At 40.1% G+C, this 13421-nt stretch overlaps 1 protein-coding gene across 1 annotated transcript in view; it reads right to left on the bottom strand.

Annotated features, from left to right (window-relative positions):
* Window positions 1-13421, bottom strand: part of smc1al (structural maintenance of chromosomes 1A, like) — a 34015-nt gene that overhangs the window by 18180 nt on the left and 2414 nt on the right. Inside the window, exons 4-10 of the mRNA XM_079849767.1 lie at window positions 12535-12738; window positions 12197-12435; window positions 4470-4728; window positions 3562-3702; window positions 3396-3478; window positions 3213-3312; window positions 1165-1272 (exon numbers count right to left, since the gene is read on the bottom strand). Coding sequence (XP_079705893.1) covers window positions 1165-1272; window positions 3213-3312; window positions 3396-3478; window positions 3562-3702; window positions 4470-4728; window positions 12197-12435; window positions 12535-12738 — 1134 coding nt within the window. The remainder of the gene's footprint in view (window positions 1-1164; window positions 1273-3212; window positions 3313-3395; window positions 3479-3561; window positions 3703-4469; window positions 4729-12196; window positions 12436-12534; window positions 12739-13421) is intronic.

The raw sequence follows: 13421 nt of genomic DNA, 5'->3' as shown, positions 1-13421 counted from the left end.
CGAATTAACTAATCAAGCCCATGTGAAATAGTACACAGCCGTCTTCACCTTACTCTGATTAACTCTAAATAAATCTTAAATTGTTACGAAGGATCAGCTGGATCTCATTGTTGAAATGTATCACTCAGGTGAGGGCTACACCATTCCCAAGGCATGAGATATACCATGGCACACAGCGAAGACAGTCATCAACGAGTGAAGAAAGTATGGGACAACAGTAACATCATCAAGAACAGGTCATCCCTCTAGAATTGACAATGAAACTAAATGGTCAGGGAGGCTTTCAAGAGGCCAACAGCAGCTGTAAATGAGTTCCAGCTCTTTCTAGCACGTGCTGGTTGCTCTATACATGTGACAAGCCTTTTCTGACTAAACAACAAACAAGCCCGGCTAAACCTTGCAAAAACAAACCCAGTGTCCTAAAACCATGTGGGGAAATGTGTTACGGTGTGAGACAAAGACTGAACTTTATGGTCAAGACTGTAGAAGATATGTTTGGCATAAAGACAACAGCACATCAGAAAAAGATCAATAACATTGGGAACGACATGAGGGTGAGTAACTCTGTGTCTGGGGAACTGACCCTTGAATAGCTCCAAGTGCCAAACAAGTTGGGCACAAGACCTTCTGGCGTCTGCTAGAAAGCTGAAAATGAAGAGAACTTGCACCTCTCGGCATGACAATGATCCAAAAGCCACTCTACTTGAAGATTTTTGACGGACTACATCAACAAAGGCTTTAGCAAAGAAAGATGAACTGTTTAGCAATGGCCCAGCCAGAGCCCAGACCTGAATCCTCTATGGGTGGACCTGAGAAGGTATATTTATGCAATTTAACAGATCTGGATCATGTTTGTAAAGAAGAGTGGGAAAATATTCCCAAGTCAAGATGTGCCTTTCTAATCAGACTGCTGTAATCGAATCAAAGGCTGCCTCAAGTAATAGTTCAGGGGTGTGTACACCTATGCAATCAGTTAATCCAAGCTTTTTATTTATCATTTTCACTTTGCTTTTTAATTCCATTGCATAGGATGTAATTTCACAATTCATTAATTATACATTAAACGTGCACAAGATCTGATATGATTAATCTTCATTTTGTTTTTTACATCACAAACTCTCTCTCTCCACTATGAAATGAAGGATAAAAGCAGCCCCTTCTCACCACTGATCCAGGATACAGCCTCTTGATGCTCTCCAGAATCTCAGCCTTGCGCTGCTGTCTGCTGTTCTCCTGTCTGTCGATGCGAGCATCACCCAGCTGCTCCATCACCTGCACAACACACATCACACACTTCAGCAAACACAGCTCTTATTCACGCCGTAACCTTTCACTCCTCTCAAAGAGGAATAGCGTATAGCGTGATAATGTACACTGTGTCAAAAGATGGCACAGCCTAGTGTCATTCTGAATGATAATGAAAAAGATCCATTGGGACTGGCATTTACAGCCATTCTGAACTGTAATTGGAGTTAGACAACACGTGTCAGGACCTACTCATTGTCGTAATCATACTCTAGATCTAATATATTATCACATGGAATCAATGTTAATGCCGTTGAAATTCTGCAGCAGAGCGATGATATCTCAGATCATTATCTAGTCTCGCGTAATGCTTAGAACTCGATGTTGCGACAAACTTTTAACTCTCTCTTTTCCAGCACTTTAGACACAGTTGCTCCGTTGCGCTTAAAGAAGATTAAAGAAAATAGTCCAACGCCGTGGTACACAGCATTTGATGATAGGACAGTGTTATTAGTTAGTTAGTTTTATTGTCCTTTTTCAGGAAATTTGTCTTGGACTCAAAGCTGCATTAATACACAACATATACATACATACATACAACATATGCACACACAAACCAATAAGAATTAAAAAAATTATTGCATACAGAAAGGCTTTAAAAACTAAACTAATGAGAAATAAAGCTTCAACACCGAACGTTTCCAGGCAGCACAGCAGTAAAGACTTTATAAACTTCTTTTCATACAAGATCGATAATATCAGGGAGAAAATTATAACCATGCAGCCGTCTACTACAGTATCGCATCAGACGTGCTATAGACCCCTTGAGGAACTATTATTCTCTTTACTCTCTGCTATAGGAGAGAAAGAATTGTCTAATCTCAAATCTACATTTTCTGTCAAAGATACTAGAAAAGCCAGTATTCTCAAAACTATGTTCCTTTCCAGAAATAAATGGTATCTGCGAGGATTTCCAGTAGGGATGCACCGAAATGAAAAGTCTGGGCCAAAACCGAACATTCTGGATGCACTTGGCCAAAACTGAAAATGACTTTTTTCAGAATTATTAATTTCTTTATTTAAAAATTTTTTTTTTATTAATTATTAATTGTATTATTATTAGCCTTTTAATAATAGCCCTCTGAATCTGAATTTAAAAAAACTACAATAAAATAACCACACTTTTATTTAAAGTGACACAAAAATATTAAAATAATCAAAATATCAATATATTATTCTTCATTCAGTTCTATACAACAGAATCAGATTTATTTTTGACCAATTATCAAAATAAAGTATAGTCCTGCAAAGCTATTATTATCAGAGCATGTGAGCAGACAGCAGGGAGAGGATCAGTGAACAAGAGCGTCATTTTACCAGTGCTGCTCAGCATGGCTACACACACACACACACTACAGCACAGTAGGGCTGGTGCAAACAGACACAACTCTACTACTACAGAGACATTTCATGTCGGCACGTTATTTGAGCGGAATTCGCTTTCCCAGTGAGTGTGATCAGTGCATGAGTGGAGCGTTTGGGCCGTGAGCGACTGAGCAGAGCGCACACACACACACACACACGGAAAAGAGCCGCTCGCACAGTTACAAAACATGCTGTATGAGAGTGAAACCTAATCACTGAACACGGAGGGGCGGCGCTATTCCCACAAAAATGCGCTGAAACGGCAACTCGACCCAGAGAATCCACGTTTTATCATTTCTAACATTTTCTAACCTAAATTTGAGATTGTAATAAAACGTGGAGTCAGATAAAAGTTTAACTGGAATTAAATTACTTTGCCACACAGAAAAGAAAGAGCGCTCTGCGCAGGAAACCGTCTGCCACACCATTGGCTACTGTCCTTGAGCCAATGGGGTGGACTGTATACATGTATTTGGTCTCAGTCGAGAGCTCTAAATCAGTGTCTTTTTAGAGCTTTTTTAACGTTTCCTCTCAGACTGTACCTGGTTAAGCTCCATGTTGATCTCATCTATTCTCCGCTTGGCCTGTTCCACCTCTTCAGTGAGCTCCTCTTCCATCCTCTTCTGCTCATCCAGAGACTGTCTGAAGAGCAGAGCGAGAGCGATGAAGCGCACACACTCACAGCTGTTTGCAGGGTCAGATGTGGTGTTGTGATGTGTTTGTACCTGCTGGTGGTGATGTAGTCCTCCAGCTTCTCAATGCGCTTCTGGTTCTCCTCGATCTCTCTGATCTTCTGCTTGATCTTGGCCTATAACAACAATCACAGCAAATCAAGCTACTCCGTGTGTTTATTTTCTCTTAATAAGTGAAGTCTGCAGAAACGTGTCGCACCTCCGTCTCTATTTTCTTCCTCTCCTCCAGGTCCAGGCGGTCCTGGTCCGCTTTCTGGTCCCTGTTGAACTTCTCCAGCTCTTGAGCCAGTGTGGCAGCTCGCTTACTCGCCTCCTCCTTCAGACGGTGATATGCCTTCACCTGAGCACAAACACACACCACAGTTATACTGCACGCAAAGGAATCTGTTATTTAATCATTTTCAAGGCAATGCTCTGCAAGTTTACGTTTTACCCTAGTAGAAGTATACTTTTACGATGCAAAACTAGATGCAACTAGATGAGTCCTCTGTATGGTCAGCTATGACCGCGTCATGCCAGGACCCGCTGTGGCCTAAACACAGTTTTTAACAAGGATGACGTTCTCTTGTGTGCGTGTGCCTTCCCCTAGTTGCTTTTAGAGGGAAAAGCTGCCCATAACTGCTGCTCTAGGATCAGTTTTCTGCATAATAATAGCATATTGGCAAAACAGATCCGGCAGGCGATCCAGCGCTCTAGAGCAATATAGCCAATCCCAAACAAACATACATGTTGATTTCTTGAAAGCAATGGCCAATCAGAGGTGTTTAAGTTAGAATCCACTCACCGGTTAAAACAACAGAGTTTGTGTTCAATGCTGAGATCTGCACGTTCCTCTCATTATAACAGTGTATGAACGAATGAGGCATTTATGTAGCGTTTTCATACGCACTACGCTCAGAAGGAGAGAGCTTTAGATTAGATTAACTCAAATGAGTGACAGCTTTTTAGTGATTATAAAGCGAGAGCTCTTTGCATGCTTTCAGTAGCCTTGACTTGCTTTTCTGTTCAAATCAGCAGTGTTTGAGCATGTAGATGATTTGAACAGATGGTTAATGCTGGGATATGTAGGGTGGAGCAGGAGAAGGTGGAGCCGTCGATCAGCTGTACCTGGTTCTCTTCCAGCTGCAGATCTTGCCCCTGGCTCTGGGCCTCCTCCTCCATGCGCTCCTCAAACTCCTGTCTGGCCATCTCCACCGACCCCTGCTCCCGGTCCAGCTCGTCCATGTCTCCCTTGCGCTTCTTGTAGCATTTCTGTGCGTTCTGCAGAGACTTGCGGGCAGCCTCCAGTTTCTTTATCTTGTGAGCAGTATTCTCCTTGGCTTTAATGTACAGAGGCCTCTTCTGATTGAGATCTGCATCCTTCTCCCTGTCCACATGTCAAACACAATCAATTTACATTTCACAACTAGCGGAGCACTAATCATGCATAATCATATGTGATCATTTAGAGATCTCCAGACTGTTTTCCATATCCTTATACAGATGGTACTCAACCAGAATGCCTATTACCGCCGCGCCAGCCACCGCGGCAAAAATAAACCAGTCGCATTTCAAAGTCATTCGCAAAATGACCGCCAGGTGGCGCAAAGGGATATTGTGCAAAACAGCAGCAATTGCTGCATTTTTTTTCAATTGCCTTAAGTGGGGTTAATGTCAATTTACAGTAAGGATGAAATACTACAACTATGGTAAACAGAATAGAACATTTTTATAAGGCCAGAAAAATAGAATAACAAATTAAAAATAGAGATGATAACAATATATTATATTTCATATTGTAGGCCTAGACGTCGGTGGGCGACAAGCCTATTCCCGGGGAGCAGTGCAATAAAAAACACACACACAAAAACAAATTTAATACCAAAAATAACAAACAAAAGTAAATTATGTGTAATGAAGCTGATTAGTTGTACTATTCTATTGAGGAATGAGACGAATGAAGAGCGCGTCTCGCTCGTGTGAGCGAACACACATTGGAACGTTTGGGCATTTCGCAACGAGTAAATACATGAATGGCCGAGTGGTAGAACTTACGCTACAATCATTTAGATGGCACGGGTTCAAATCCCGAACCAACTTGGACTATGGTAATTTTTATATTAGCCTATTAATGCGCATGTGAACGCCATCAGCGTTTCTCACAGGTTCGCGTTTAAAGTCTGTGTAGAGAGAATGGTGTCGTCTTGGCGGCCCCTAATTTAATAACAAATGATCGTTGCGACGGAAGCGAATCAATTAAAACTAACTTTAGCTGGAAAATAACTTTATTAAAGAACCGCTATAAAGCCAAAACAATCTTACGTTAAATTATACATTTATCTCTGTAAAGCTGCTTTGAGACAATCTACATTGTTAAAAGCGCTATATAAATGAAGATGACTTGACTAATGCATTTTATAGCCTATTATTGATGCAGAGAGATTTGTCTAGTTCTAAAACTCACCATAGTTACACCGTAATTTTTTGCTTATATTTATAAAATAAAATTACCATGCATTTCCATTTTACACTAAGGAACAAATATTATGCAATGACTTTACATCTGTAGCCTATAATAATTCCAATCGTAATTTCAAAAGGAGTTCTGAGTTCTGTATATATATATATATATTGCTACTTCACCAATAAACCATATCAAATATATAAAATAAAGATATGCAACAGGCACGTTTAAACGACAAGCAATAAAATCAGAACCAGTATTCGGTTACGTTCGTGGTTCCAGTGGCCGTAATGCATGCACGGCTTTTCAAAATGTCACAAAGCGGTTTGAGATTGTTATGAATGAAATGTTGAAGTTTAGGCTATAATTAAGTGTTTTGGCACACCACGACGAGTGGCGCTATGCATTGTTCTAAAGCCAGGTTTTATTCTGGCATGTTGAATTAGTGTTCGACAAACGCGGTGGCGTGTTCATTTGGATTTATTTTTCTCTTTACAGCTAAAATAACTTAATAGGCTACTCTGTAGTTTTTTGGTCATACAGATAAGAGTAGAGTAGCCTACATCGTTTAAAACTGTAAACTTTTATTCATATTAGGCTAACGACAAAAGTTTGTCTGTCGTCTCTGTCTCCGGGAACTGGGCGTCACAAAAATGAACCGAACGCCACTTGCCTCAGCTCAGTCACGATACGAAATCAGCTATGTCTAAAGCCTGATTATGAAATCCATATGAAACCGAGAGGTAGAGGATCTACTCAAACATGTTTAGTTATCATGCGAGCGCTTCCCAATGAGGAAAGGACAAGGAAAGGGTGAAAATCTCGCTCTAATTAAATCTAGGCTAAATCGCCCTGAATTAAATTGTAAAAACAGATCAATGTTGCGATATTGTTTCATTTAAGTTCATAATTATTCTATAAATGTTATTTAGTTTAACAGCAGCACGAAGCACTGTGGTTCGAGATTTATTTGAATAAAAAAAAAAAAAACTTTATTCACAAATCATAAGTTTTGTCATCTGTGAACCGGCTCAAATGGAATGTAGAAAATTTATGTTGTAATGTACAATTAATAATTAAACAAAACGCTGGCTTGACTTTAATAAACAGTTACATATTTAAGCATCAAGAATGGTAAAACATACACGCTGTCGGCTACACTGAGATTCGATCTTGGATCGGTTGAAGCTCCGCAAGGCTCATGTTGATGCGTTGACCACAGAGCTATCGTCTGAATACTGATAGCCTAATATTTTTCTATTGTAATGTTTTATGTTGAAAATTTTTTCATTATTCAATTTATTCAATTCAATTTCAGTAATGTCAGTATTGTGATTATGAATTCGTTAGAGAGAATAAACTGACACTTTGCAAAGTCTGTGATTGTTGCGCCTAATTTATGTTGCTTTGAACTATTTTCTTTTTGTACCGTTTTAATTGGTTAACTTGGCTGCAATTTCTTTGGCAATACAAATTTAAAATGTTGCAAGAATAAGATTCCGTGTTTTGCATCGCAAAGGGAATAAACTCTAAACTTGATGCAAGCCTGTTTTAAATAAATAAACAGTCCCGACACTTTATTTATACCTTGAAATATTCGATGGGGTTTCAAACTTAATTAATTTAGTGTTCTCTTACATTTTCATTTTTTTATTGAAAGCAATACTGTAGGATTGAAAGTCTTCTCTTTTTTTCAATCTGTTTTGAAAAATGTCTTCCGTTGCTTTGGCCGGGTATCACTGTCAGTCATCTCAATTTCGTGAATGATTCACAAAACAATAATTTAGCAGATTAAAGACGAGCTTCGTAATCTTCATTTTCTGGTGCGATCGGCTGACAATCTTCCTTCATAAGTTTTGTCGTCTGTGCAGAGGCTCTACTGGAATGTAGAAAATGTATGTTGTAGTGTAGCCTACAATCCATAATTAAACAAAACATTTGACTTTAATAAACAGTTATATATTTAAGCATCAAGAATGGTAAAACGTACACGCTGTCGGCTACACTGAGATTCGATCTCGATCGCTTGAAGCTTCGCAAGGCTCATGTTGATGCGTTGACCACAGAGCTATCGTCTGAATGCTGTTAAGATAACGTCTTATGGTCGTGCAAAGCCTCATTGATGTAGCCTAATATTTTTCTATTTTTTTTTATGTTGAAAATGTTTTCATTATTAAATTTATTCAATTCAATTTCAGTATTGTGATTATGAATTCGTTAAATGTTTCATTTGAATTGATCTGCTACCAGCTTTCAATCGCTCTCAATGAGCCGCGGCAGATTACGCAATAGAGAATAAACTGACACTTTGCAAGGTCTGTGATTGTAGCGCCACTTAGCGGTAAGAGGTTGCAAATACACACCCGCAATTTCCCGCGGCAGTAAAAGTATTATTTTGGTTGAGTACCATCTGTAGATAATACGGGATAAATTCTGCAAGAGCTCAGGGCTCTACATTTTAGTTTGTCTTTAAGCTATTTTTATTTATACATTTTCATAGTTGAACTTAGGGACTTTCTGCTTGGTCGGGTGATCAAGCAACATTTCGCGCCGAGGGAAAACTATTTATCATATATAAAAGCTCAGCTGCCTCACGATTATTTTCAGAGGTCCAACAAAACCTGCAGATATACTTGGTTTAGCTTTACTCAGTTTACTTTATTCCGCTATACTTATGGTCAGAAACTTTTGTCAGGCATGCAATGGTCAATCTCCACAGACTGTGGTGATGTATTTCAACAGCAACTAACTTCTTATATATTAAAACGTTTTATTTTTAATAAAATAAAATGCTGTGTGTGTAAAACATACACACAAACACTCAAACAAACTGATGTGTACACACACAATGAACTGGTGTTACTGTACTGTAACTTTTATTCCCCAGATTTGTTAAATGAAATCAATGTAGCCATGATGCAGTAGAAAGTGCACAGCAATGCATGGTTTACACTAAAACATCAAGGCCTGGTTTCACAGACAGGGTTTAGAATTAGCCAGGATTTGGCTTTAGTTCAATTAGGATATTTAAGCAGCTTTTATAAATGTGCCTAAGAAAAAAAACATTACTGGTGTGCATCTTGAGACGTGTGCAAAATGACACTGATATATTTTAAAATGTATCAGTTTGAGTTGCATTCAGTTAGAACAGATCAAACATGTGTTTTAGTCTGGGACTAGCTTAAGCCTTGTCTGTGCAACTGGGGGGCAAGAGTGTAAAACACACAAAGAAACAGATAAAAAGATCATTTGGAGACTGTTTATCCAGACAGTGGAGCCAGAAGACTCAACAACAACATTTTATAAAGTAAACTAGCCAGAAAATATGATATATAACCTTTCTTTTAGTTTATTATGTAATACACAGACAGGTAGCCTATACAGGCTCTAGCACTACCCAAATCAAACCCGAGTACGCAGGGTTTTATTTAGGGCTGAACTAATCGCAACAAAACCGCACACGATTTGCGATTATCTTATGCGCAGCTTGTCAGTGCAGTGCGGCTGATCGGTAGTAAATACTGCTCTATCTGAACGCCAGAGGGCGCTCTCATGCAAACACGATAAATATGCCCCGCCGCAGAAGTACAATAATGCGCATCATTCCAGGAAAGCCCTATCGCTGTAGCTGAATAAACAGAAGATTGAAACGCTTTGATTAAACATGACTTATAAACACACGACTGCCTTATTCTTTGTAAGAAGCACATCATCTCACAGAAGGAGGAGCTCAGCTGTCGTTATGAAGTGAGTTTGGAGTAAATGCATGTTATTAAATGTTGTCTGTTGTCGGACGAGGGTCATAAATGCTTCTCATGTTTTGGAAAGATGTTTGACGCGTGTTGTTTTTTCAAATGCACATTATAAGTGACTCAAACTCGCAGTGCTTTCAGATGGAGCAGCGTTTACAGAGCCGTACACCAATGACATAGCCTGGCAAGCTAGACCTACATCAAGATGTTAGGTCTGGCAACTCACCATTAGGGGTGCAACGGATCAAAAAACTCACGGTTCGGATCGTTTCTCGGATCAGAGTCACGGATCGGATCATTTTTCGGATCAGCAAAAAAAATTTTTTTTTTTGTTTATTAACACTTAAATTAAATTAAAATATATAAAATCAACTTAAAGTGCACAAGGCATAATATCTTCTTTTTAACTAATTAATGAAAAACAACTTAAAGTGCAACATAAAAAGGCATATCTCCTTCCTTTAAACATGGACCAATGCTTGATGTGTTTCCACTGTCATATAGGGCTGTCAAAATTGCTCAAAAATGACGTTCGAATATTAAAGGGGGGGTGAAATGCTATTTCATGCATACTGAGTTTTTTACACTGGTAAAGAGTTGGATTCCCATGCTAAACATGGACAAAGTTTCAAAAACTAAGTTGTACGTTTGAAGGAGTATTTTTGTTCCAAAAATACTCCTTCCGGGTTGTCACAAGTTTCGGAAAGTTTTTTTCGAGTATGACTCTGTCTTACGTAAGATAGGGCGGAATTTCCTTATACGGGTCCTAAGGGCACTTCTCCGGTAAGATCGCGGCCGCGCGCGCACTCGTAGACCAGAGCAAGAGAGTGAAAGCAGTTCGCCATCAAAGCGCCCTGCCCGGCTTTTGGAAGTCAATGTCACCAAAGAAGTGTGTTTTTGGTTGCCAGGGCAAGACAACCCTGCACAGATTCCCAAAGAACCCGGCGTTAACGCACCAGTGGATGGAGTTTGTTTTCCTGAGCATAAACGGAGTTGTGTAGACTGTTTGTTCCCTGCATTTCGACGATGATTGTTTTATAAACAAAGCCCAGATCGACAGATTTGCAGATCGTCTAATGCTTAAGGATCGAGCAGTCGCAATGATAAAGGTTCGCGGTCGTGGTTGGAACCGGGCGGTGAGTAACTGTTGAACAAATGTCTCTGTGTGTTGTTACTAGCTCGGCGCGTTAGCACAGCTAAGCTTCGCCCACACGGCCTATCTTTCTTTTATAAATATAATAAAACAAAAGACTTTTTGGAGATATGAAGGATGCAATACTACTCTATAGGTACTCAAGATTAACAGGAGATTGAGTGAAAATGAGCATTTCACCCCCCCTTTAATAATATTCCCAAAACACATATATTCGAACTATTCGAACATCTGGTTGCGCATTTTGTCAATGACGCGCATTACGTCAATAACAGGACAAATTAATACAAAGAGACATAACTACTTGTATAGGTAGTTTATTTAAGTTTAAACATATTTGACAACGTATTATCTACACAAAAACAAGTAAATCAACTAATGGCCAAGACCGCAGACCTCACTCTCGCTCGCTCACTCACTCGCACTCGCAGGCACTCTTTCTCTCTCTCGCCCTCGCGCTGCGTTCACACCAAACGCGAATAGAGCGTCTGGTGCGAGTGATTTCAATGTTAAGTCAATGTAAAGACGCGTTTACGTGCGTCTGGAGATCTTGGGGCGCGAATAAGGCGTCACGCTCTCTGCGGTTCATAACGGTTTAAATGAACAAAAAATATAAGCAAATGTTGAGTGCTTTTTTTTTTTCATAAATCAATCCGCGGATCACGTGTGTGCCGAACCGAAGATATTGATCCGAACGGATGTTCGGATCCGTTGCACCACAACTCACCATAGACACGGCTCAGTCCGAGGGGCGGGATAAACGGCTGTCTTTCAAATTCCCTCTGCACACAATAGGACAGCGCTTCAACCAACCAGAGCATTTTCCCAACAGCGGAGCTAACGTTAGTTGATAGATTCAACTTTTGCCATATCTGGCCGGCAAAACTATGAACACATCTTCCTTTTTTAAGAATGACTTAAGTGCCGTTTTATGCTCTTTCCTCAAAGAAAAGCTTAACTCCAAGTCCTCCAGAGTTGCGGCCAAAGCCGATTCGAAAGACTGTTCTCCAGCAGCAGCTCTTCTTTGTTTTCAAGTAGCAGGGAACCGTCGCAACTCTGTCATCATTATGTTAAGCCCGCCCCGCCTACTCTATACACGATGTGATTGGCCTGACCCAATTTAGGTTTTTCCAGCTCGAAAGTCAACGGAGAGTTGCTAGACTACTCTGACTCTGAAATAATTTTTGCTGCCGCTAGGGTGCGTCTAGATTTCTAGGCTACCAATGACAAGCTGCGCATAAAAAATAAAAAAATAAAAAAAATAAAAATCGCAGCCTTTTGCGATTTTAAAATCGCGATAAGCCATCTCAATTTAAGTGCGATTACATGGAAAGTGCGATTAATCGTTCAGCCCTAGTTTTATTTCTTCAAAACTCAAAAGTGGGCAAAAGAGCCAGATTAAAACACCCGGTGTAAACGTGAATGTGTCTCTCTCGTCTACTTGTGCTCCGGCTGACCAAGCGCATCTTAACACACTCAGACTCACTTGATCTCCTTCTCAATGGTCTGCTGGTCTCTCATCATTCTGCCCAGCTCCTTCTTCTTGTCTTTCAGCTCGTCCTCCACTCGGTCCATGCGTTTCCGGTCCTTGTCGATCTCCTTGTTGCGGTGGGCGAGCTCTCGGTTCAGCTTCTCAATCTCTGATTCTCTGTGGAACAGTTTGAAGAGCTGTAACTGTACATGAGCGCGCACCACCTCGTCCTTCAGCCGCTGGTACCGCTCCGCCTGCACACGACACATGGAGAACACACAGGTTCAGGGTTTCTGACACTCACATGAATTAGAAGAAAGAGAAGATGTACTGGCGCTACATTAGGAGCCCACCTCTTCTTTCTCCTGCTTGGCCTCTTTCCGCTCAGCAGCGATGTTCTTCTTGCGATGGTAGTTAAACTGCGTGTCCTCCTCGGCCTTCACCATCTCTTTCTTGAGCCTGTCGTACTCCTGCGCGAGCTCTCCGGAGCGAGAGATCTCTTCAAACAGAGCAGTTCTCTCTTTAGGGTTCTTCATAGCGATCGACTCCACCGCACCCTGTGGGAGAAACACACCAGAGAGACATCTGCACTTACTGTAGCTACTTCCTGGATGTTCTTGTTTATGTCCATTTATCTGACCTGTAACTGTAGTAATTCAACAAATCCTACCATCTGAGTCATTTAAACTTCAAGTACAAGCTTCATGTTTTTGTGCGTTTTTGCTCTCTAAAACTAAAGAGACCCTGGAGAAAGTGCAAAGGAACAGAGGAACACAGGGCCGAACACTAAGCATGTTTCCCTCAGGCCCAGTTCAGGCCCAGTTGAGCCAGGGGTTTAGATGTTTACTGGCACAAAAAAAAAGCCCCCAAAACTGCATATACCAGTGACAGAGTTACAAGGTCTTATAAGACCTTTGTCAGACCTGAAGATATAAAAATGAATGCTGTACATTAGGGGTGTGCAATATTGACCAATTATATCTCTATATTTTCAAAAGATTTTGTTGATAACAATAATTAGACCATATTATTCATATTCTATGTGATGGTCAGTTCACAGTAAACGCAAATTGTCATGTGAATAAGCAACTCCGCAAAGAAAGAATAATACAAATCTTTGTTAGATAGTATTTATATATGTCTAAGTCAAAGTGTAATCTAAAATGTAAGACATTGCATAAGTAAAAAGACTTTATGACCTTACATTTTCTTAAAAGCATCATGAACTAAGTTGATCGTA

This window comes from Squalius cephalus (genome assembly GCF_949319135.1).
Source record: "Squalius cephalus genome assembly, chromosome: 18".
NCBI lineage: Eukaryota > Metazoa > Chordata > Actinopteri > Cypriniformes > Leuciscidae > Squalius > Squalius cephalus.
This window is presented reverse-complemented; position numbering and strand designations above follow the sequence as displayed.